At 45.5% G+C, this 23,568-nt stretch overlaps 1 protein-coding gene and 1 long non-coding RNA gene across 2 annotated transcripts in view; both read left to right on the forward strand.

Moving 5' to 3' along the window:
* Shc3 (SHC adaptor protein 3) overlaps window positions 1-23,568 on the forward strand; it is a 123,272-nt gene that overhangs the window by 53,907 nt on the left and 45,797 nt on the right. The window contains exon 3 of the mRNA XM_057788037.1: window positions 23,342-23,405. Coding sequence (XP_057644020.1) covers window positions 23,342-23,405 — 64 coding nt within the window. The remainder of the gene's footprint in view (window positions 1-23,341; window positions 23,406-23,568) is intronic.
* Window positions 63-15,791, forward strand: LOC130886142 (uncharacterized). The gene is made up of 3 exons (XR_009058215.1): window positions 63-4,301; window positions 4,617-4,694; window positions 15,556-15,791. It is a non-coding gene; the product is annotated as an uncharacterized LOC130886142 (long non-coding RNA).

Below are 23,568 nucleotides of genomic sequence, written 5' to 3' on the forward strand. Positions count from 1 at the left end.
AGTAAGGGGAGCTGGGGGGGGGCACAAGTAAATGATTATTATTTTCTCTCGAGTGAGGATTTTCTTTAGGGACCTGTGGGTGGACTCTAAGAGGACAGAGCCCTCATACCACAGAAGAAAGCAGGTGGAGCCAGTGCTGGTGGGGACGGAGGTTGGATGCCTTTCTCCCATCCCATCTCACTGTATAAAAATGCTTCAGTGTGATGGGGCAAGAGGACTGTCAATCCTGGACTCAAAAGGTGGGGCTACATTCTGGTTGCAGCAGCATTGCCTAAGGTTTCATTAGACTCTTGAAAGTTACGTTGTTGCTCTCTGTGATGTTCTCTATTATGTGGCATGCTTCTTACTGAAGTTAGTTCCTGGAGCACACTCACACGAAACAACTTGACACATCAACACTAAAAAGAAGCTGTGTGCCTCCAGAGGAATGCTCTGCCCTGCCTTGTAGATTCAGCACAGTGTGGGGCTTTAAAGGCCTCACTAGTAACTAGGTGTTAGCTGTGCCTGCCTCTCTAATGAATTACTTCCTCCAGAACTTATATAGCAAGGATATTCTTGGGAGGTTGCAGGGAAACATAGTATGGTCAGATTATGCAGATACTAGGTGAACTTGTTTCTAAAAGTATTTCAGTCATGATATTTAGTTAATTAAATCCTTTTTTTTGTAAGCAATAACCTCTAAGCATTTGTTTTTACTTTATTTTAAAATATAATTTAAAATCCTTATCTGGAGGCACTGACAGTGGTATCACATGGCTTTTCAAGATAGGTTTAGTTTTGTTCTGTTTTATGGCAAGTGAGCTTGTTTATTGTTTTCTTTTCAGCAATAGTAGGCATGGATTTCCAACCAAGAGATGACTTTTAACTGTTTTCCAATTAGAACATAACTTTAAAAATGTACATTTAATTGCTTCTAGACTTAGTGGCTCAGTGACGGTCAAAAATCCTATACTCCTGATATCTTGGTTTAGGGGACTTGGTGATATGTTCACTCTAATCTCTGCCCACTGTGCTGAGAAGATGGCCTGGTTGCAGGGCCTATCTCTGCCAGGTGAAATAGTGAGCTTGTTTTGGATTTGGATACCAAGTAAGAAGGGGACCAGAATAATGTCTGTAGATTATACAGGACAAAGCCTGGTCATAGGGGCTCCTGTTGGAGTTTATTTAGTCTGATGGCTAAGAGTTTTTTCATCACAGTAGACAAAGGACTACAAGGGACCGCCAACAGTGTGAGAGGCAGCAAAGCTGCGGGAGGTGTTGCTTCCCCCAAACCCCCAAATCCCCCGTGTGGATAGGATGCACAGCGGAGCTAAGGACCTCAGGGCTTATGGAAGTTTGTGGGAGATTCTGCTGAGGCCATTGCTTCCCAGAGGGCTCCTTCTCAGCAGGCTCAGCGAGCACAAGCCCTGCACCCTCCTCTAAAAGTCACCGTGTCCAGTGCAGCTTAGAATGAGGCAGGTTCCCCCACTTACCGTATTTGCGGATGATGAGTGCACTTTGCAGTGTCAAAGGGGAAACACAGAAGCTCCACTGTAGCAGGCAGTGAAACTTTAATTGCTCTAGGTTTAGAAGACTAGCTCATCAAGTGTATGACCTCACTTCCTTCCACTCCCAACAACTGTGATACGATGAATCTCTGCAGGACCCTCAAAGGACTCAAGGACCGAGGATGGGAACCAGGACTGATGTCAACTGGTTCCAAACTGGAGGTCCATCAGAGGCCTCCACATTTATCTATGTGAGGCTGTTAGGTTTTTACACTGGCCACCGTGACCACAAAAGTGCAGCACTGGCCCTGGCCTCAAGGCTGATGTTAAAGTTGTGATCCCTCATCTATACGACTGGAACTGCATAGCAGTATTTCCTGGGTCAGGGGACCCTGACCTTGTGCTATGGAGTCTGGGCTTGAGCTCATGAATGCTATGGCTGTGAGTCTTCTTAGATCAGCCCTGCTGGCTGAAATCTGTAAGGAGACGAGAAATGTCCTCGGTCATGATTGTGTTCACCTCTGCCTGTCACTGGAGGTCCCCACCAAAGCCAATTTCTGGACAGTGGAAAGCTATGAATATCTACACTGTACAATTAAATTCAGAGTTCCCAGAGAGGCGGCACTTCCCCAGCCAAAGTACAAGGTCCTAACAATGTTTAATCTTGATTGTCAGCTTCAGTCATTGCTCAAAAGTCATACCCTAGATGCACAACATGTCAAGGGTGTCTGTTTAGGTCTCAGGCCAGATACACGGGAGAGCCAATTGAGGAGTGGTCACTCGCCCAAAGCAAGTGCCTCCCTTCTTCCCTCATTCCTCACACACATCCGGGGTGTGATGGTTCATTTTCATTTTCAAATCGATGGGATTTAGAATCACCATGGAAACACATCTCTGGAGGAGACAATGAGAACATTTCCAGGTAGGTTTAACTGAGCAGAGAAGACCTACCTTGAGCATGGGCAGCACTATTCCATGGCTTGTGGTCCCAGACTGAATGAAAAGGAGATTGAATTGAGCGCCAGTGTTATTCTCTCTCTGCTTCTCGGCTGTGGCTGCTGTTGCACACGCCTGCCGCCGTGCTATCTTCACCACAGTGGACTGTGCTGTACCCCTTCCTAAACCACAAGCCCAAACAAATCCCGCCTCCTAAAATTGGTTCTAGTTAGGTGTTTGGTTAGAGCAATGATAGTCTATCTTCTCAAGAATAATCACAGAAGTCACACATGGCTTTCTGGTCACGAAGGATACCAGTCCACTCCTTGTAAGGCTGGGATGAATCTTAACTGTCCAGTTTGCTTCCTTTCTGGACCCTATGCACTTTTGCCCTCAGTTACATGCAGCTTGATGAGGTCTTGAATGAGTTACAGGTGACTGGTGAAGCGTTGTCTGGGGCCCAACATGAGCCTGCATCTCTGAACTCTGGAAAGGGAAACCATTGGATGCATTTTAAGTTCTTTGCATCCCTTATTTAAATGCGCCCACAGACTCCTGTCAGGTCCAGAGTTTTGCATGTGGCTATCAACAGATACCACACGTAATGTAGGATGTCATTCTGGATATGTGTTGTAGCTCCGTGTTGGGTACCAGATGTAGCTAGCTGTATCTCCATCTCATTGGTATGCGGACTGGTTTTTCTCCACCCGCCTGTTTCTGAAGCCACTTATGAAATAATCATTTGGAGTTAATATCAGTTACAACTGTTTGGCTAATCTGTTAGGCTTCTTACTGGCTAGCTCTAACTATTGAATTAACTTGTTTTTATTAATCTGTCTATTGTCATGAGGCTGTGGCTTACAGGGGCAGCACATTACCCCTTCAGCAGCTATATGGCATCTCCTTCGACTCTGCCTAGTCTCTCTCTCTGTCTCTGTTCAGATTTCCCACCTGACTTTACTTTGCTAAGCCATTGGCCAAAACAGCTTTATTAATTAAACAATAAAAGTAACAACAAATATTCAGAAGCACATCCTACATTACACACAGGCTTTGTGATGGCCCAGTCCTGTGCTTACAGGAATTTTGCTTTGGAATTTCCACTGAGAATCTCCACTCTGGTAAAAACTGTAGAAGCAAAGCATTTTTTTTTTTTCTCTCTGTCCTTGCTCAGGGTACTGGCTGGGGTCTCAGAGACTTTCCTCTGGGTGCTAATGTATGTCTGTGGGTGAAGTACTGTCCCTGGGTGTGGCACCAAAAACATGCAGTAAAGTCAGCTAAAGGTACACAGTCAGCCATGATTGACAGATCTGGTGACAAGGTGGGCCATAGAGTCTTCTCATGTGAGGGTCATGGCTTAGAACACATGGTGTTGATCTGAGAGATACACCCTTGCTAGTTATAGGGATTTGAATGTTAGCAAAGAGCAAGGAAGCCATGGCCATGTGAAAAGGGAAAAGAGGCCTGGATGGTGTTTTGGAGAAAGGCAGTTTTCTGTGTGTGGGCAGGCATAGCCACTTCTATTTGCCCCTTTATGCACATGCTCTCTTCACACCCGCCCCGTGTGGGCGTGGCTTCCTCAACCCACCCCTGTGTGGGTGTGGCTTCCTCACACTTGCTCCTATTTGGGCGTGGCTTCCTCACAACCGCCCCTATGTGGGCGTGGCTTCATTACACCTGTCCCCCCACAATGGGCGTGGCTTCCTCATACCCGCCCCTGTGTGGGTGTGGCTTCCTTGCCACTGCCTCCATGGGGGCAGTTCCTCTCCAGCTGAAGGAGGAAGTGCTGGACCAGACCCCGCGTGGTGCTGCCACTACATCTTCCAAGATGTCACCTGGAAAGCTCAGGCTCTGGGTGCTCACCTTCTCTGACTCCAGGTAAAATTGTTACTCCATTCACTTCAGATCTGTGAGTCTGGGCATTCTCATCCCCATAACCCACCCCACCTCTCCACCCTCACTCTGCTGCTTCTCATCACTGCACACCTGGGGGGCAGGATCGGGACCAGCTGCACACCAGCCGTCCTGACCTGAGGGCTCACCCAACTCATGATGTGCTCTGCTACCTGCCAACTGCCTCTCATTATTTGTGTCTCATGGACATCAACTCACAGACTCATTTGGGTCCCAAACAGTGCGGTGTGTTTTAGGAGAGGGACACATTTACTAACAAGAGATTTATGTTGTTTACAGTGGGTTTGCTCTCCTCAAGTGTTGTCCTCGCCAGGAGTAGGTTTGCAAGTGGAAGACGGAGGACAGGAAGAAGAGCAGGTAAGGCTCAGACCTGTGGGAACCTTGGGGCTTATGTGGTTCCATGACACCTCTGGGAGGTGGTGACCATCGTTTATTCAGGCCTCCTGTTAATTATTTTCTCTTGGAGGTGAATGGCACTAACTCAGTTAAGTGGGCAGGAATTTCCACGGGGGCTTCATGCCCCCAAAGCCATCGTGACAGGGCCTTAACTGGGTTAGGGTGACTTTCTCATTTGAGAAACACTGGGTGTCTTGCCTTCATAAACACATCACACAAATCATGTCATGACCCCTGTTCACCTGCTTCCTTAGATCTGAAAAGGACTCATACTTGACCCTAACAAGTATGCTAGTCTGTATCCCAGATCTCCCTTTCACTACAAAACAAACAGGTCCCATGTTGATTTCAGTTAGATGAGCCAGAGAAAGGAGCAAGTCTATTTTTACAGTTTCTCTGGAGCTCAGAATGAGGAGAGCGAACATCAGTGTGAACTGGCCCTCTCTGCCTCCGGATACTCAGGCGAATCAGAATGGCTATCCTTGAATTTGAGCCCTACCTGTTCATTCTATATATGCTTGTTCCAAGATGTGCTTCCAGCCTGGGTGTCTCACAACACTCCTGAGGGCAAGAAGACACAGGGAGGACCTGGTGTTTTCATGCTCGGTGTGATTCTCCAAGTCCCCTGTGTGTGTGTGCTCTGCCTTTGGAATAAAACTCAGTTGGCACTGGTGCACTGGCCCTAAGCAGTGAGAATATTTGTGGTCCATGGTCTCCCATTTATCAGTGTTTGCACTGAAGTGCGTGTCAAGCCCAGGGAGTGCGGTGGAGGGCCTCTGGGGTCCAGGGTTCAGGGCAATGGGCTGTATATGCACTCATGAAGGTGAAAGGACGCTAATTTGGAAATTATGGAAGAGAGTTTCTCCTTGATGGAGTTGCGTCCAGGAGCACTTCTCAGAAGAAGGAGCTGTGAACTGGCAAATTTCTCCTCCAGTCTCACTAAAGAGAGAACATGGTGGCAGTTGTTTGAACCTGGTTGGATGGGGACAGGTTCACTCATCAAACCACCCTCATTGGTTACACAGGATTGTGCTAATCCATACCAGGCAGAACTTCCAGTTGGTAGCCAGTGAGGCTGTGAGTCAGCTCCAGAGACCATGGTACACTGCATCCGGTGTGTCCTACGCCTTGATGTTTGCCACCGGATTCTTCTTATTTGTGAAAGTTAGGTACTATATTGCTGTGTGGCAAAGTCTAGTAGAATCATGGCAGATAGTGAGGACCCACAAGATGTTACCTTGATTGGACCTGAAGCTGCATGTGTTTATAATAGGTATACTTCCCTCAAATCACCGAAAGATTCCAAGATATAGTATAGCAAGGCTCTTAGGAGACTGGCCAGCAGTCCCATGGAAGCCGAATTGTGGAGTTCCCCGTAGGATGTCCAGGCAGCTTGGCTGACTAGAGGATCCTTTCCTTAGCAATCCTTACTGCTTATATAACCTAAGGGTGGGGTAAGTGTTGTTTACTTCCTGATCCTTACGAGTTCTACGATGTACACGTGTGGGTGGAACAGAATCCCTGGACTGACCTGGGTGTAGGCACCTGAGTGAGCTTGCGCTGCTAGACCAGAAAAGAAAGAGTGCCTGGGGCATGTTCATGTGGAGAAAGGGTGAAGCAACTAGACTTTGAAGGTTGTACCCATTTCTGGTTCTGGCTTGTTCCCCAGGCAGCAATGCAAAGAATCGCTGGCATACACTCCTGGTACCATGAATTTTTCCCAGGTCATCTCTGTTATAATGAACTGCAGTATTTCTCGTGTGTGTGTGTGTGTGTGTGTGTGTGTGTGAGAGAGAGAGAGAGAGAGAGAGAGAGAGAGAGAGAGAGAGAGAGAGAGAGAGAGAAGGGGGGAAGAACAAGGCTCACAGTCATTTCAAGGACGTGCTCCTACTGGCCCAAGGCCCTCTGAGAGGCCCACCTCCTAATGATTGACATCAGGTTGGATAGAACCAAGTTGAGAACGAAGCACAGTGCCTTGGGGGTCTTCAAGATGCAACAGTAGCAATGGGTTGGTGTCAGGTTGTGCCCAAGGGCCTCTGTGCCTTAGCTCCAGATGATGACAAAGTACCATGGGACTCCATCTGCTCTCTGCTGAAGGGCAGCAGAAGATTGGGACTCCTGACCTTGGGTTCCAGTTTAAGGAGGAATTGGAGGTGTGGGGATGACTCAGTGAAGTGTGACGAGTGGAGTGTGGGTCCCCGGAAGTCACATAAACAGGGATGTAGGAGTGGGCATTACCAGCACTACTCCAGTCACGTAGCAAACACAAGCACGAGACTCTCCTAGAAGAGCAGGCAATCTAGCCCGGAGTGGAGAGGGCTTCAGGAGTGCTAAGTCAGAAAGCCAGAACTGGCTCCCAAGTTGTTCTGACCTCCGCATGTGCACTGTGGCATATGTGTTCTGGCACATTCACACACACACACACACACACACACACACACACACACACAGAGAGAGAGAGAGAGAGAGAGAGAGAGAGAGAGAGAGAGAGAGAGAGAGAAGTAAGTAAATAAATCAATGGAAGCAGTCTGGACAGAGCAGGGCCACAGAGGCTGTAGGCTCTCTGCTTGGGACTCAGACCCCACAGACCCCCTCCGTCTCTAGAACACTCTTTTTCAAATTCAGGCCCACATTGCGGTCACATGTGTAACAGAAGGAATGAGGTGGACCACATGAACTTCAGCTTCTAACATGTTTCCAAGTCCTGATAATGTTCAGGAACCCACTTTGGGAAGTACTATTCTATTTTCTATGGAAAACTATTTTTGTTCCTTCTTTGGGAAGTGTGTTTTTAACTTCAGAACCATTTGCAATGACTGTCCATGAAACCACAGCTTTGGAAATGAGACCATTTTCCCCCAACAGAGCCCACTCATCCAGGGATTTTAAAAATGGAGATCACAGAGGACTTGGTAGCTGAACCTGGTTTAAATAGCATCCATAGCACGAATCCGTGGCAACCCTCCCCATGCTCTCTGTAAGGACCATCTGGCATGGTGTGTATTTATAATCCTCACGCCAGAAGCACATTTGTGTCACGGTGTACCTCTCTTACTGCTCATTTTCTGCCTTTGAGCACAAGAATCTCCCAAATAGATGATTCCAGAAGGATCCCTCAGCTCTTGTCAGAGGCAGCCTTTCGAGCATGTGTGGGAGCCAGGAAGTCTGGGCTCAGCAGAGTGACCCTGCACTCTTGGCATTAGTTCATTTATTTCATGAGGTCCCTCAGCACTGCAGTGCTGCTGTGATAGTACCCTTCATAAGTAGGATCGGGAATCCACGGAGCTGATGTCTGAAAAGCATTTAGTTATCTTCTAGCACAGAAAAAAAGCTCAGTTAGCTTGGTTCAGAATCTATTTTCTTCTCTTTCTAAAGCATTTATTTATTTATCTGTGTGCGTGTGTATGTGTGTGCCAGTGCTCATATGCCGTGGCATGTGTGTGAAGGTTGGAGACAGCCTGAGGTGTCTGTCCTCACCTTCCACCTTGTTGGAGACAGGGTCTCATAGTGTTCTTCGGTGTGTACAGCCTGCTAGCTGTCTCTCAAGCTTCCGGGCATTCTCTCCTCTCAACTTCCCATTTCGAGGTAGAAGAGTCGGTATTAAAGCTGTGAACTGCCCTGTCTGGGGATCCAGACTTAGCTCCTCACACTTGTACTTTACCCCCCAAGCCTTCTCCCCATCTCCCCAGTTCCGTGTTCCTGCTAAGGGATCAACATGCTGAAACAGGGCTTCCCGGTCCACCCCACCATGTTTGTGCCACCTGCAGGATGCAGGGGGAACATTATCAGCTTTCAGAGTTTTGCCCAGCCTGGGCCAAGTTCCCCATGTCCTTTGTTTACCTCCCAAACCTGCTCCCCTTCTCTTGGGTTCACTCTGAAACTTTGTTTCTTCATAAACACTAACTAACCCCCCTCCCACCCCGTTAAACATGACACAATGTCCTGTGTCACTTAGAATCCGGGAATACATGGTGAAAACTGTATTTTGGATTATTGTAGACAAGATTTGTATTAAAATAACAGTTGAGGAACATACAGCAATACTAAAATGTGCTCCTGTGAGTGAAATAGCACACGCCTGTGAGCCCAGCACTCAGAGGGCTGAGGTAGGAGGAGCATGAGGAGCGGAGAGCAGAGAACAGACACACAATACAGAGAACAGAATCGACGGCCTGAGCAGTTGCGAGACCTTGCTTAAAGAAAAAAGGAAAGATTAAAAGTGTTTCTGGAAATGTCATACTTAGATCCCTAGTGCTCCGAGTCACTTCTTGATTGACAGCTCTTGTTGCCAGGGTCTTCGCAGGTGCCCTCATCCTTTACGGAGTTTCAGGAGCACTGGGGATGATAAAAGTGGACTCGGTACAAGCATAAAAATTTGAAAGCAGTAGTGACTTCCAAAAAATGTAGTTAGGAATGGAGAGATGGCTAAGTGGTATAAGCCTGGCAATCTGAGTTTGATCTCAGTGACCTGCAGTAGGAAGAAAGGACTGGTCCCTAAAAGCTGTCCTGTGCTATAGTGTGCATGTGCCTACACACAGACAGACAAACACACACACACATACCACGTCACATACACAACAACAACAACAACAATAATTTAGCATAAAAGGTCTCTAAAGATGATAAACAGGGAGAGGATGGAATGGAGAGATAGAAGAAAGAAGATCGGGAGAAAAGGGAAGGTAACGAAAGTAAGGATCAAAGAGAAGAGAGATACAGAATACGGAACCAACATCAGGAATGAAGGCTGGATGCCTTCTCTACTGGACTGTGCCTACTAAGGGCGTAATAGGAATGGGGCAGCTATGCCAGCAGATGTGATAACTTAGACGAAATGGACAATTTCCTGGAAGGTACAATTATCCAAGCTCCCTGAATGAAGAGTAGGTGACCTATATAGGCTGTATCTATTGAATGAAACTCATCATTAAAGACCTCCCCATAGAGAAAACTCTAAGGCCAGATGGCTCCAAACTCTTAAGAGAGAGGTAGCACCAGCTTCTACAATCTGTTCCAGCAAACAGAAGGGACACTTTCCAATTCGTTTTATGAGTCCAATGTTATCTTGAAACTAAAACCAGACAGAGACCATCAGAGAAAGCAACCAAACAGAACATCTCACAGACACAGACACAAAGCTTCTACAAGAAACTTCAAATGGGATCCAAGATGCCTCAGAAAGATAACATATCACACTCTGAAGGTATTTCACAAGGATTATACAATGGGCTTAATACTTAAAATGACAATTCTGCATATCGTCAAACTAGAAAAAAAATTATATGAACAGCTTGATAGAAGCAGGAAAGGTGGCCAACAAAAACCTGAAAACATTGGGAAGAGAAAAACATCTCAGTGCAGTGATGGGGCATTTGAAAACACACAGCCAGCATCCGTGCACGATGTGAATCACCAGCATCCGTGCATGGTGGGGACATTGCCCTCTAAGAACTGGAGGTAGGGCAACACTGCTTTCACCACTGTTGTTTAACGCTGCAGGAGAGTTCCCAGTCAGTGCAATACAACAAGAAAGAAAAAGACCATACCAATGGGACAAAGTGAAATAAACCATCCTCTTCTCTATGCTACAATCCTGAAGAGCCTACACAGAAGATACAAGAAGAGCAGTTTAGAAAAGCTACATAGTATCAGATCAGTGTCCAAATACCCACTGTATTTGTTATGTTGACAAATATCAATTTAGAAACAAAAATAAAGTCATATTTATTTATTCCGGGGCATGCACATGCCACTACACATGTGTGGGGTTCAGAGCACAACTTGTAGGAGTTACTTCTCTCCTTCCACCGTGTAGGTTCCGGGGATCAAACTCTAGCCATCAGGCGTGGCAACAAGTGCCTTTGTTGCCTGCCATCTTGCCGGCCAAGACTGCATATTTTCTGCGTTCACTGTTGGCACATTTATATTCATACTATATAAAATGCTGAATCATCTGTGCTGCCTCAGAAATCACGGCATTTTCTCACTGATAGCCTTAAAGTGTAAATCAGTCTTAGCCCAGTGAGCTTTTTAATTTGAGGGTTTGGGTTTCCTTCATGGACTCATCTTGGTGATAGGAATGGCCCAGAAACACCTGTTGCAGTGATGAAATACCAGAACGTAAGCAACTTAAGGAGAATGTGTCTATTTGGGTTCAAAATTCCCAGTTATCCCATCATAGCATGGGACATGTAGTGGCCCGAGCGTGAGGGGCTGGTCACGTGACAACCACAATCAGACTAGGAGAGCGGTGAGTGCATGCCTACGTGCGTGCGTGCCTTCGTGCTAGTATCCGGCTCACCTTCCCCACTCCAGGTCCTAATACACTTAAATTAGACCTTCTTACGTTAATAAGGTGACGAAGACAAATCCCTCCCAGAATCTCCAGATGCTAACTGTAATCCAGATGGTCCCTCACAAGTGTGACCAGTCGATACTCACCGTCACAGGGACCCACAGTGAAGCACACAGCAAAATCTTAAGTTTTCAAGCTTTTATGGTAATGACTCAAAATCAAGAGAAAACAATTGGTTAAGAGACCAGATTTTACATTAAATCATTTCCCTTTTTATTCTGCCTCAGAGTCATCTTACAAATGAATATAGAAGATCGTGCTTGGCAGTATGGAAGTGAATGCCTTTAGGAAACTCAGCTTTTGGTATTTTGGTAGAATGCCCTTTCTCTCAAGTTTTTACCAACCCCTTCCAACTTTGAAGAAATGCAAGACATTAATGACTTTTTTTTTCCTGAAGGAAAACCCTTGCACACTGATAATTTTATTCAATTAGCCAATTTGCAATGTCCTATAATTTAGTTAAATGCACCTTAATACTGAAGCGATGATCAGAGAGAGGACACAGTGTTGGTTGAAGAGTGAGCCTGAGCCTGCCCTCCATTCTGGGAAGATTACGGGTGGCTTTTGTTCTTTTAAAAACATTCATCCACTCATTTGTGGCCTTGTACACACTAGGCAAGAACTCCGCCACTGAGATCCATCATGAGCCGCAGGTCTCCAGGCTGTCTGCTGCTGCCCAGAGAGGCCTCCTTATAATGGAGCGTCCATCCCACTGTGAGGCCCCTGTATGGCCAACTCATGAGCTCTAACACCTGCCCTAAGAAGCGCTCACTGTAGAGGTGGTGGCAGATGCCACCACATATCGCCGTTACCATCCCAGCTTCTCCATGACATTTTGGGGGCTCTGGTCATTCCCTGTCTTGCTTTCTTCTGTTTCAGTCAAGCAATTTTGGTCTCCCCAGGCCTGGGTTTGTGTGTATATGTATGATGTGTATGTGCACATGTGTTGAGTCAGCCTCACAGGTTGACCCTTTGCCTCTGTTCCCAGGTCATCCGGGCAAACCTGACCTTCCACAGTATGGGAAATAATTTAGGGTGGTTGTTTATGGGCTGAAGTTGTGGTTGAGTGAATAGAGCCCATGCCAAGAATGCACAAAGCCTGGGGTTCCATCCTCAGCAGGATGATTGGAAGTTCAGGGTCATCCTTAATTACATAAGAATTTGAGGCTCGTCTCCAAAATAAAGAACAGGCATTTATGCCTGGCCTTGTGTATTGTCAGAGGACCATTCTATTCCTACCCACATTCTCTTTCAACCCCTCAGTGATCTGTGGGTCAGTGACAGGGAAGAGGCCCTGGGCTGCCCAGCGGTCTGCAAACTCATGATCTTGGAAGGCTGGAAACTGAATGATTATGACCGAGTCTGCCTCATTCTCCTACTGCACAGCGCATGTTCTCACAGCCACACAGCAAACCCAGGACATCCAGGACAGCCTCACCTCGCAGGTGCTGGTTCAACCCACCCACTGCCTTAGGTCATCAGGAAGAGAAAAGCATTTTATCTTTTGAGGTTGTCTGTCCTGTGAATTTTGGGATGTTTATCAGACCCCCCAACACACACTCTCCACCCATGAGATGCCACAACCCCTCACCCACATTATGACAACCAAAATTGTCCTCAGAGTTTGTTCTGTGTACCCCAGAGCCTCAGAAGGTTGCTTTAAGCAAACACCCATGCCTTAGCAATGAATTCATTTTCTGATAAAAGAGGCACAAAGTGGAGCTGGAGATATTGCTCGGAGGTTAGGAATACGTCCTGCTTTATCAGGAAGACCTGAGTTTGCTTTCCAGCACCTACTCCCTGCAGCTCACAGATGCCTGTAATCTCAGCTTCAAGGGTCCTGACGGCTTCTTCTGGTGTTAGAAGGTACTTGCACGCAGTCCTGTGGGTACACTCACAAGACACACACACAACATAATCAAAATTAATCTTTAAAACTCTTTTTAAAAGAAACACACATGTATTTACTTGAGAATTGGGGAAGAGTTCAAATGCATAAAGGTAGGTGGGGAATTTCCACACATTTGCTATCACATTTTATTTGAAATTGTGTGCCCTGCTTTTTCAAGGTAATTAAATAACCACCTTCACATGTCACAGTTTTGTGTTGCATGGCCCTTGGCCACTGTCACCCCTCCTGAGTCCATTTGTTTAGTGTCTATGGAAGACAGTCTGGGCCTTTTGTGTTTGGCCACCAAGCAGGGCCCTTTCTCGGGACATGATAGGAGTCCTGACGTATGTTTCTGGGCTTCTACAGCCATAAGGAAAGCACAGGTCTACTCATTCCAGATAGGACGTCAATGACGGACCTAGTGATAACCCCACCAAAGGCTGCTGAGTGCTTACCTTGGTCATTTGCACACTTGGTGCCTGGACAAGATCCCAAGTGGTCATTGGGTGCTGGCCCAGGCTGCCCCTCCCATTTGCTGTGGACCTGGGGTAGGATGGACTGTTTGCTTCCTCGCTCCAGGAGAGGCTGGTCATGCGGTAATCTCCTTGGCCACCATGTGGATGGATGAACCAGGAGGGTCATTTCCTCCAGGGTCTGACCTTTCCCCATACTTCTTAAGAATCTTCAGGACTGAGAAAAGCTGAGTTCTGGAGGATAGGATTACATTTAGTTTGACTCCATCAATATCGCGTGATTATAGAAAGAGTGAAGAACCTTCCTTGTGTTTCAGTCCTTTTGAGTTTATTTTTCCTGATTAAAATGCTTTGTGTCCTGGGTATTCCAGGTCTGAGGCTCAGGGACGTGATCATAAACGCAGGCTTTCCTGAAGTGCTGGTAGAGGTCAGCCAGGGTGTGGTGTCAGGCAGCATCTCATTATGGGGACGCCCATTCCCCCATTTAAGCTTCCTTTAAGGTTCCCCTTGTCCAAGGTCTGATCTCCAAAATACATAGAGAACTCAAGAAAGTAGACCGTAAAGGGCTAATCAACCCAATTAAAAAATGGGACACTGAGCTGAACAGAGAATTCTTAACAGAAGAAGTTCGAATGGCCAAAAGACATTTAAGGTCACGCTCAGCTTCCTTAGCAATCAGGGAAATGCAAATCAAGACAACTTTAAGATACCATCTTACACCTGTCAGAATGGCTAAAATAAAAAACACCAATGATAGCCTTTGCTGGAGAGGTTGTGGAGAAAGGGATACACTCATCCATTGCTGGTGGGAATGCAAACTCGTGCAGCCACTTTGGAAAACAGTGTGGTGGTTTCTCAGGAATTTCGGGATCCACCTACCCCTGGACCCAGCAATACCACTCTTGGGAATATACCCAAGAAATGCCCTATCATACAACAAAAGTATATGCTCAACTATGTTCATAGCAGCATTGTTTGTAATAGCCAGAACCTGGAAACAACCTAGATGCCCTTCAATGGAAGAATGGATGAAGAAAGTATGGAATATATACATCTTAGAGTACTACTCAGCAGTAAAAAACAATGACTTCCTGAATTTTGCAGGCAAATGGATGGAAATAGAAAACACTATCCTGAGTGAGGTGAGCCAGACCCAAAAAGAGGAACATGGGATGTACTCACTTATATTTGGTTTCTAGCCATGAATAGGGGACGTTGAGCTTATTGTGCGTGATCCTAGAGAAGCTAATTAAGAAGGTGAACCCAAAGAAAAACATTTAGGCGATGAAAGGAGACAGAGACAAAGACCCACATTGGAGCACCAGACTGAAATCTCAAGGTCCAAATCAAGAGCAGGAGACAGAGCATGAGCAAGGAACTCAGGACCGCGAGGGGTGCACCCACACACTGAAACAATGGGGATGTTCTATCAGGAACTCACCAAGGCCAGCTGGCCTGGGTCTGAAAAAGCATGGGATGAAACCGAACTTGCTGAACATAACGGACAATGAGGACTACTGAGAACTCAAGAACAATGGCAATGGGTTTTTGATCCTACTGCACGTACTGGCTTTGTGGGAGTCTAGGCAGTTTGGATGCTCACCTTACTAGACCTGGATGGAGGTGGGTGGTCCTTAGACTTCCCACAGGGCAGGGAACCCGGATTACTCTTAGGGATGATGAGGGAGGGGGACTTGATGGGGGAGGGGGAGGGAAATGGGAGGTGGTGGCGGGGAGAAGGCAGAAATCTTTAATAAATAAATAAATAAATAAAATAAATAAAAAATAAAAAAAAAGGTTCCCCTTGTCCCTTTCTTCCCCAGCTCAGCTAGTGGCACTTCCCTCATATGTTCACATAGAGATGCACAAGTATGGACAGAGAGGCCAGAGGTGAGGAGGGGGCACACACAGACCTTTGCCACACCCCTCACTGGAGGCACACCCTGGTATGATAGGCAGGTACTATAGTGAAAGGGCTCTAGAACTTTCCACATTGTTAATAGTGTTGCCCAAATAAATGCCACCAGGCTTAGATGGTTGGGAGACTGGCCGATGCTGTGTATGAACAAGGAATAAATCAACACTTTATCTCTTGTCTTGCAGATGCTGGCTGCCTCCAGAGGCCCTTGCTGGGTCCACACCTGGAATCTGTGGACTCCAGGTGCCCTCAGAATTGTCTCGGTGCTTTTCATCCCACACCTTGGTTGTGACATGCTCCCTACATCTCCTTGATTTCCACCTTCTCTGGCCCCTTCCCCACTTATCATTTCTGACGTTGCTGGATGCATAACTCTCTGCTGCTTGTACCATGCCTCATTTTATTATATTAAAGATTTCATTGTTGTTGTTGTTGTTGTTGAATGTGATGGCTAACCTTGGTTGTCAACTTGACATATCTGCAGAAAGGGAACTCAGTTACAGAATTGCCTCCAGCAGACTGTCCCGTGGGCGTCTCTGTGGTGGTATCTTCTTGACTGTTAATTGATGCAGGAGGGCCCGTCACACTGTGGGCAGTGCCATCCCTAGGAAAGTGGGCTTCGGGTACATAAAAGGCACCATTGAATGGGAGCCTGGGAGCAAGCCAGTCAGCAGCATTCCTCCATGGTTTCTGCCTCAGTTCCTCACCTGGAGTTCCTTTCTTGGCTTCCATGATGAGTTATAACCTGTTAGCTAAAATAAACCCTTTCCTCCCCAAGTTGCCTTGGTCATGATATTTATTGAAGGTGGGATGTTTGTTTTGTTTTCAAGATTGATTTTATTTTTAAAATAAAATGTGTTGTGGTGGGGGGGGTATGTACACACGAGCAGGTGTGCCTGTGGAGGTCAGAGACATTGGGTTCCCTGAAGCTGGAGTTACAGGTGGTTGTGAGTCACCTTGACACAGGTCCTTGAAACTAAACTCAGATCCTCTATGAGAGCAATACTTTCACATATCTGCCAAGTTATTTCTCCAGCCTGAGAAAACTGAGTCCTAATTCTGGTTCTGTCCTTGACTATCTGAGGGTTTGTATAGCTGAGATAAGGGTGTCTGGAACCACTGGTGTACCGACATGTGCCCCTGTTCCTGGAAAAGTGAATGTTGACAGTGGAGCTGGGAGTAAAGCAGGAGCTTCAGGGTCACCCCAAAACCTCTCAACAGCATCTCCAGTGCTGTTTTATGTAATTGCCCTTTATATATAACTAATATATAATCTCCCTGCCCCCAGGCTCCTGCTTTTGAGCACTTTGTGACATCCAGTTGGTTCTGTTGTCCTAGAGGGATGGAGCCTGGTGGGAGGAAGTAGGTCACTCTGGGCTACCTTGAGGTTTTATAAGCAGTCTCCACTTCCTATCTACTCTCTGTTTCCTGACTGTGGATACACTGTGGCCTACCAGCCTCAGACTCTGACCACCATGCCTTTCCTACGTTGATGGACTGTGTCCCCTCTTCAACCTATGAGTCAGAATAAGCCCTTCTCTCCTTAAGTTGTGTCTTCTCAAGTGTTAGGTTGCAGCTTTGAGTCACATAACTAATATAGGAAAATAATAATAAATTATCAAGGTAGTCACTTTCAGTAACTTATGCCTGCACGTGGATCTACTACTATCCTCCTATGATTTTTTTGAGGTTATATCTTTTGGGATAATATTCTGTAATCCAACAAAGTATAATTGTTATGAGGATATGTGATGTCTGGAGCCGGAATCAGATGCCAGAACTTTACAGTTTATAATTCATCCCCCCTTCCATATGCGATGGTTGGTTTAATTGCCAACTTGACACAATCTAGATCACCTGGGAAGACGTTCTCAGTGTGGAATTGTCTAGATAAATTGGCCTGTGGGTGTGTCTCTAAAGGGTTATCTTGATTATATTAATTGATTATGTTACTTGGCATGAGAAGACCCAGCCCACTGTGGGTGGCACCATTCCCTGGGCTTGGGTCCTCCACTGTGTAAGAGTGGGAAGTATGAGCTGAAGAGTAAACACACATGCTTTCATTTTTCTGTCTTCATTGTGGATGTGATGGGATGAGCCGTCTTAACTTCCTGCTTTTCTTAACTTCCCTGTTATGATGGAGTGTAGCCTGGGGTTGTGGACTAAAATTAACCTTTTCTCCCCTAAGCTGCTTTTGTAAGGGAATTTTAGCACAGCAACAGAAATAAAACTAGGGCTAGGTATTATTCTGTGTTGTATGGTCTGGCTCTGCCCTCATCTCTGACCTCTGTCTATTTTTGTGTGTTTCTATACAGAAATGAAAAAAGAAAACCCATTGGTAGACTTGCTGTGGACAAGGGCAGGAAGGGAGAGACAGTGGGGGTGTCTCAATTACCCTGGCTACTGGAGGTCTCCAACACAATCTAGCTGCCACATTGTATAGAAGAGTGAACACAGAGGAGAAGATTCTGTGTTTAGTCAGGAGCCAGAAAAAGGGGGTTCCGTTGTCTGATAAGGACCGGCATTGAGAGCCGCAGGACATTGTCAGCACCCTGGACAGAGCCTCCTCAGACAGCTCTCTTCTTTCCAGGCTGCCTTCAACTACAGTGCCACGGAACTTCATGTTTCACACACACCGTGTCCACCACCCAGGGCCCACACTCTCAGCCTGGACCCCAGTGATCCTGCCTTCTGCCTCTGAGCCTTAACAGCCTCTGTTTTTCTCTGGAATCCTCCTGTGCCCTCCATCCCCGTCCTGTCTCCACATAGCTCTTCCTTATTTTATGCCCCTATGCTGTTCCATTCAGAATTAACTGAAAATATTCTTAGGAAATTTTTGGTAGGATACTAGCTGCACACCCGTCAGTGAGGACCATTGCCTGTCCCATGACAGTCAAGTATCTCCTATCTTCTGCTCAGTCAGGACAGCCTTACCGTTCTCCTTTTGATAGGATATTCACAAACATGTTTATGGCCTCTCTTCTTTCTCCTCACCCGTTTTTTTTTTTGTTGTTTTTTTTTTTTTTTTTTTTTTTTTTTTGATGCATCCATGGCTCTCTGAGTTTAGGTTCCTGCTGTGACCATTCACGTCATTCACAGCTATGACACCCACCTCTTTGCCCTACTTGTGGAACTTGCTGAACTGGCACATGCACAACCAAAGAGATCAGGTTGAGAAGCTTCCCATGATTTCAGGACTCATCTGTCATTCCTTGCCTGAAATCCCTCTGTCTGTAGTCTTAGCTTTGCACTGGGCTTATGATGGTTTTCTTTCCGACTTATTTTGAGATGATTGTCTCTTGACTTGCCTACATTTTGTTTTGATGCTGCTGTTTGCATTAGTATTTCCTTTATGATATAGCCCTCTCGTATCAGCCTTCTATTCACAGATCATTAAAAATAATTCCTCCTGAGTTTCTTGAATACTTTTGTTATTTAAAATCACAACAGCTTCTATTTGTGATACACCAAGATTTAATTTACATTTGAGGCATGCACTAGAAACTAAGTTTCCCCCTGAGTAGCTATTTATCACTTTGTGTGTGTGAACTTAAACTTACTGCTCTATATATTTCATTTTTGTTGCTCTTTCCCCTACTTAAGTATAATTTGAAGAGGGAATAAATTACAGTTCTACTGCTTTTTTTATTGTTTTAATTTTTTATTGTTTCACTCTGAAAAGTGTCTGTGCAAGCATGCACACGTGCCTGTTATACATGTGGGTGCAAATATGCACACCTGCTGTGAATGTTTGTGCAAAGTCTAGTCCTAAAGTTCTGCACTGGCAAGAAGAAGCTTCAGTTGGGAGAGATATCTGCCCTATGGATGAGGGTGCAGGCCTGGGTGGAGGAGTACAGCGCCATCGTAAACCCAAGGTTAGCATTTTGGCAGGGCTGTCCCTGGTTGCTTTCAGATGACTGCTGTGTTTGCCAAATGTTCCATTTTCATATTAGTGGAGCGCTGAGGTCAGGATTTAGCTTCTCAAAATGGAGTTGTACTGAGTGGAATGCTAAAAAGCAATCTCTATTATTAAAAAAATAGCAAAATTGGTACCTGGGTTCCAAAAAGGAATTAAATGAAATTATACCAAACTAAGTTATTGCTAAATGAGCAAATTGAGACAGTACTCCTCACTAAAACATCCAGGAAGGAAATTGAGAATAGCAACATTTAAAATTAGACCTTGGAGTTAAAGCAACTAATTGCAGACATCTAAATATTGCTGTTTTTAATGGTGTGTCATTTCTGTTTCAAGCAGAAATAGACACCATCTCCTGTTGAAGTAAGGACTTGTCACATGTGATCACATGAACATTAGAAACAGATCTGTGGCCATTCTATGGAAGCACATTTTTTTTTCTGAAAAGCATGTTGATTTGAAGATCTCAGAAAATTCTGAGAGCTCACAGGGGTATCCTTGGGGCTCACTTTGAGTGTGTGAGCTCAGGAAGAGTTATATTGTGACTGTGCTTTTGACTGTGCTCTGGGAACATCATGGGTCTCCCTGAGAGGACTTTCTATCTGTAATGTGTCAGGCTGTTCCCTGTCTTCTGAATACTGAGCTCCTCCTGCCTCTCCCTGGAGTAGAAACCAGTTGCAAATGGCTCATAGCTGACTAGGTTAGATTTCTGATAGTGGGAGTCCTTTTGGAGAAGTGTTTGTAAAACTCTTGACTTCCTATGTTGTTCTATGTTTGTGGGCACAAAAATCTAGGAATCACTGAGGTTGTTAAAAGAATGACCAAGGTAAGGTGTTCTGTACATATTATCTCTTTAGCTTGTTGAGACCTTCAGAGATTTAGCTACTTTGTTGGGCTAAGGCCATCTCTTGACTTAACAAATATAATGCAGAAGTTCTAGGTGATTTGACAGCTTTTTCTGGCCTCTGTGGGTGTCTACACACATGTGTTACACATACACTCATATAAACATATGCTCACATAAAATTGAAACTAAATAAAAACAATTAGGCTTGGTGGCCCATGTTTGTAGTCTCGGTGTTGGGGAGGTGAAGACAGGAGCATGTCTGGGGTTCATTAACCAGTCAGTCTTCAGAATTAGTACATTTCAGGCCAGTGAGAGACCCTGTCCCAGAAAACAAGGTAGGCAGTGTCTTGAGTAACAACACCCAAAGGCTAACTTCAGGCCTCCGTAGGCATTCACATAATCATGCAAAATTGACTAGGAATGGTAGTGGGGAGATGGCTCAGCAGATAAGAGCACATCCATCTCTTGCAGAGGACACAAGTTTGTTCCCAAAACTCATACTTGGTAGCTCACAACCACCTCTGACTCCAACTCTTGAGGATCCAATTGCCCTCTTCTGGCCGTTGAGGGCACTGCACTCACATAGGCGCATATTCTCATCACCTATATACACATAATTAAAAATAAAAATGCCTTAAAATATTAAAAAAGTAAAACAGATATTGAGACTTCTATAAAAGACAGCATAGGTGCTGGGGAAATGACTCAGCAGATAAAGCATTTGCTGTGCAGACATGAGGACCTGAGTTCAAATCCTCAGCACTTGTTAAACAAAACCAGGCTTGTTTGCACATGCCTGTAACACCTTTGCTGTAGGGGAAGTGTGGAGGAAGGAGAATTACTGGGTCTTACTGGCTGCCAACCTAGTTGCAGATTCAGTGAGAGATTTTGCATCAAAGGAATTAGAGGAAGAGTTACAGAGCAGGACACCTAGCACCATTCTCAGGCCTCTGCATGTACACAGGAGTGTGTGCATTCATATACATGTAGACACACACACAAACTAACTCATTAGTTCGAAAGGACAGCACATTCATGTTCTGAAAGCAAATGAGGGCTTTGCTTTTAGCAGATTTTAGATGATACGTATTTGATCGTTTTGGTAGCAGCACTGTTAGATGGCTATTATACAATAAATCGGAGCAGCTTTGTCATCCCAAACATCTGCTCTGGCTTCAGTTTTCCAGGTCAGGATGACTCATTCTGTGCAGGCTTCCTGGCGCCTGAATCGTCAAAAACCCATTTTCCTCCCCTCTCTCCACAACACATTGAATGGCAAACATGAAGTTCGCCTCCGTGATCACTGCCCTAATTTGACAAGGACATCTAACACAATGCAGTTGCATTGTGATTGTGATTATTTTTCAACAATTAATTTTTCATTAACCATGAGGAGTAGTCCACTGGGGAAGCTGTCTGTCTGTCTCTCAGGAGCCATTGTCTTCATGCTCACCCAGCCTATCTCTTGGCCCTGTTTGTTTATTTTTTTCCATGTTCCTGCAATATTTTCTCCCTCTTTATGTCTGAGTTGAGAAGTTTTCCCAGCTCCTTTAGGCATTTCTAACTTGAGGTCACCTTCAGCCCTTCTCCCAGTGGTTTTCATTGAAATGGGTTGCAGTGCTGAGCTGTGGGTGCTTTCAAGGTCATTGGAGTTGCCTTCGTAGCTTGCCATACCTACATCTGAACCTACATAGCCTGCTTGTCTGGACTCTCCTTTATTTCAAATTCTCCAGCCCCCATAGGTTAAGACCCGTGCATGGGACTCCTGCCAAACTGGATGGACCCTATGAGTACCCCCCATCCCTTGACTCAGGACAAAGCCCGGCATGTAGAACTGCTCAACAGTGTCTTGTGCATCCGCCCTGCGCACAGTCTCACCCTCGTGTCATGGAGGTCCTTAACTCCTCTTCAATTCTCTGGACTTTTAAATACAGCAGTTCCTTGATGTTTAAACCTACTGCAAACAAAATTATTGTGGAAAATCCTGAACTTATAGAATGTGCTAGAACATGCTAGTTTAGCAGCAGAGGACTTTAGTGTCGGTGGTTTCTGCTGCTGATCACGGTGCTGGCTTGGAGCTGAGGGTTGCTGCAGATGTCCAGCACTCAGAGAAGGTCCTGTGGATGGAATCAGAGGAAATCACGGTAAACAAAGTGAGCCTGACTGAGAAAGACAAGCGCCATGTACTATCTTTCTCAAACAGTGGACTTGAATATAGAATAATGATTACCAGAGGTCAGGGAAGATGTGGGGGTGGGTGGGTGTGTAGGATACATGAAGATGGACTAAGGAAGGCTGGACTTGATACGTGCATGTTATGGGATATATGTTGATTACATACCATGATATGAATGCATATTTACCAAAAATAAGATATTTTAGAACTTGAAACTTTAAAAAAATTAGAATCAAAAATTCAAAGTATGATTTCTACTGAATATGAATCACCTTCATACTACCAAAAAGCCAGAAAACCCTAAGTTGAGTGATATATTATTTATTTAGTTTTATGTTTTGAAACATAGTCTCATGTAGCCCAGGCTGGTCTCACACTCACCATTTAGGTGAAGATGACCTTGAACCTCTGGCCTTCCTCTCCCTACCTCCAGAGTGCTAGGACTATTGGTATGTACTACCAAGCCTGCTTTTATGCGGGGCTGGGGCTTTAGAAAGGTTGGCCAAGCACTCCACTAGTGAGCTATAGCCCAACTTGCTGGCTGTGTTTAAAATTGCAGAAGCTAGGAGTCAAAGAATGAGCATCATGCTTCCTCCAGCGACCTTTGAATCTGCTTCAGAAGGATCTCCGTGAGCTGTGATGGCTGGATAGGCTTGATCTTGGTGCTCTGACCATGTTAGGACATTTCTAAAGGCACAGTGATTGACCTAATGAAAATCACATTGGGGAGAGTGCATATCCGGTGCTGATTTTGAATATGAAATCTCAGTTAATTGTAAGAGAAAAAGGAAATGCGGCATTGATCATGGTGCTACCACACTAAGAATGAGGTAGGATATGGCAAAAAGTTTTAAGATAACCTGCCGGTGCTTGGCTTAATTCTGCTTGTTGGAGGAGAGGTACTTGGAGGGCCAATTTTCTATGCTAAAATAAGCAGGCGGTTATTTCCTCTGGACCTTTGAGTGCAGACAATCTGAGTTGCATAACTCTGACTGGCATGTAATAAAATGAATCTCTCCCTGCCCTCAGGGAAGCCATCAGTCGTGTCTGCGAAGCTGTGCCAGGTGCCAAAGGAGCCTTCAAGAAGAGAAAGGTACTGTGGCTCTCACCGTGTGTCTGTCTCCTCCTTCATGTCCTTTTAGGGCCACACTCCAGGTCTTCACCCACATAATTGTCCCCTGTCTTCTTATAGGACCTGGATCTTGTCTTTCTTAAGGGAAAGCACCTAGCTAAGGCCAAAGCATCCCTGCCCTGTC

The sequence above is a fragment of the Chionomys nivalis genome, chromosome 13 (assembly GCF_950005125.1).
Source record: "Chionomys nivalis chromosome 13, mChiNiv1.1, whole genome shotgun sequence".
NCBI classification, from domain to species: domain Eukaryota; kingdom Metazoa; phylum Chordata; class Mammalia; order Rodentia; family Cricetidae; genus Chionomys; species Chionomys nivalis.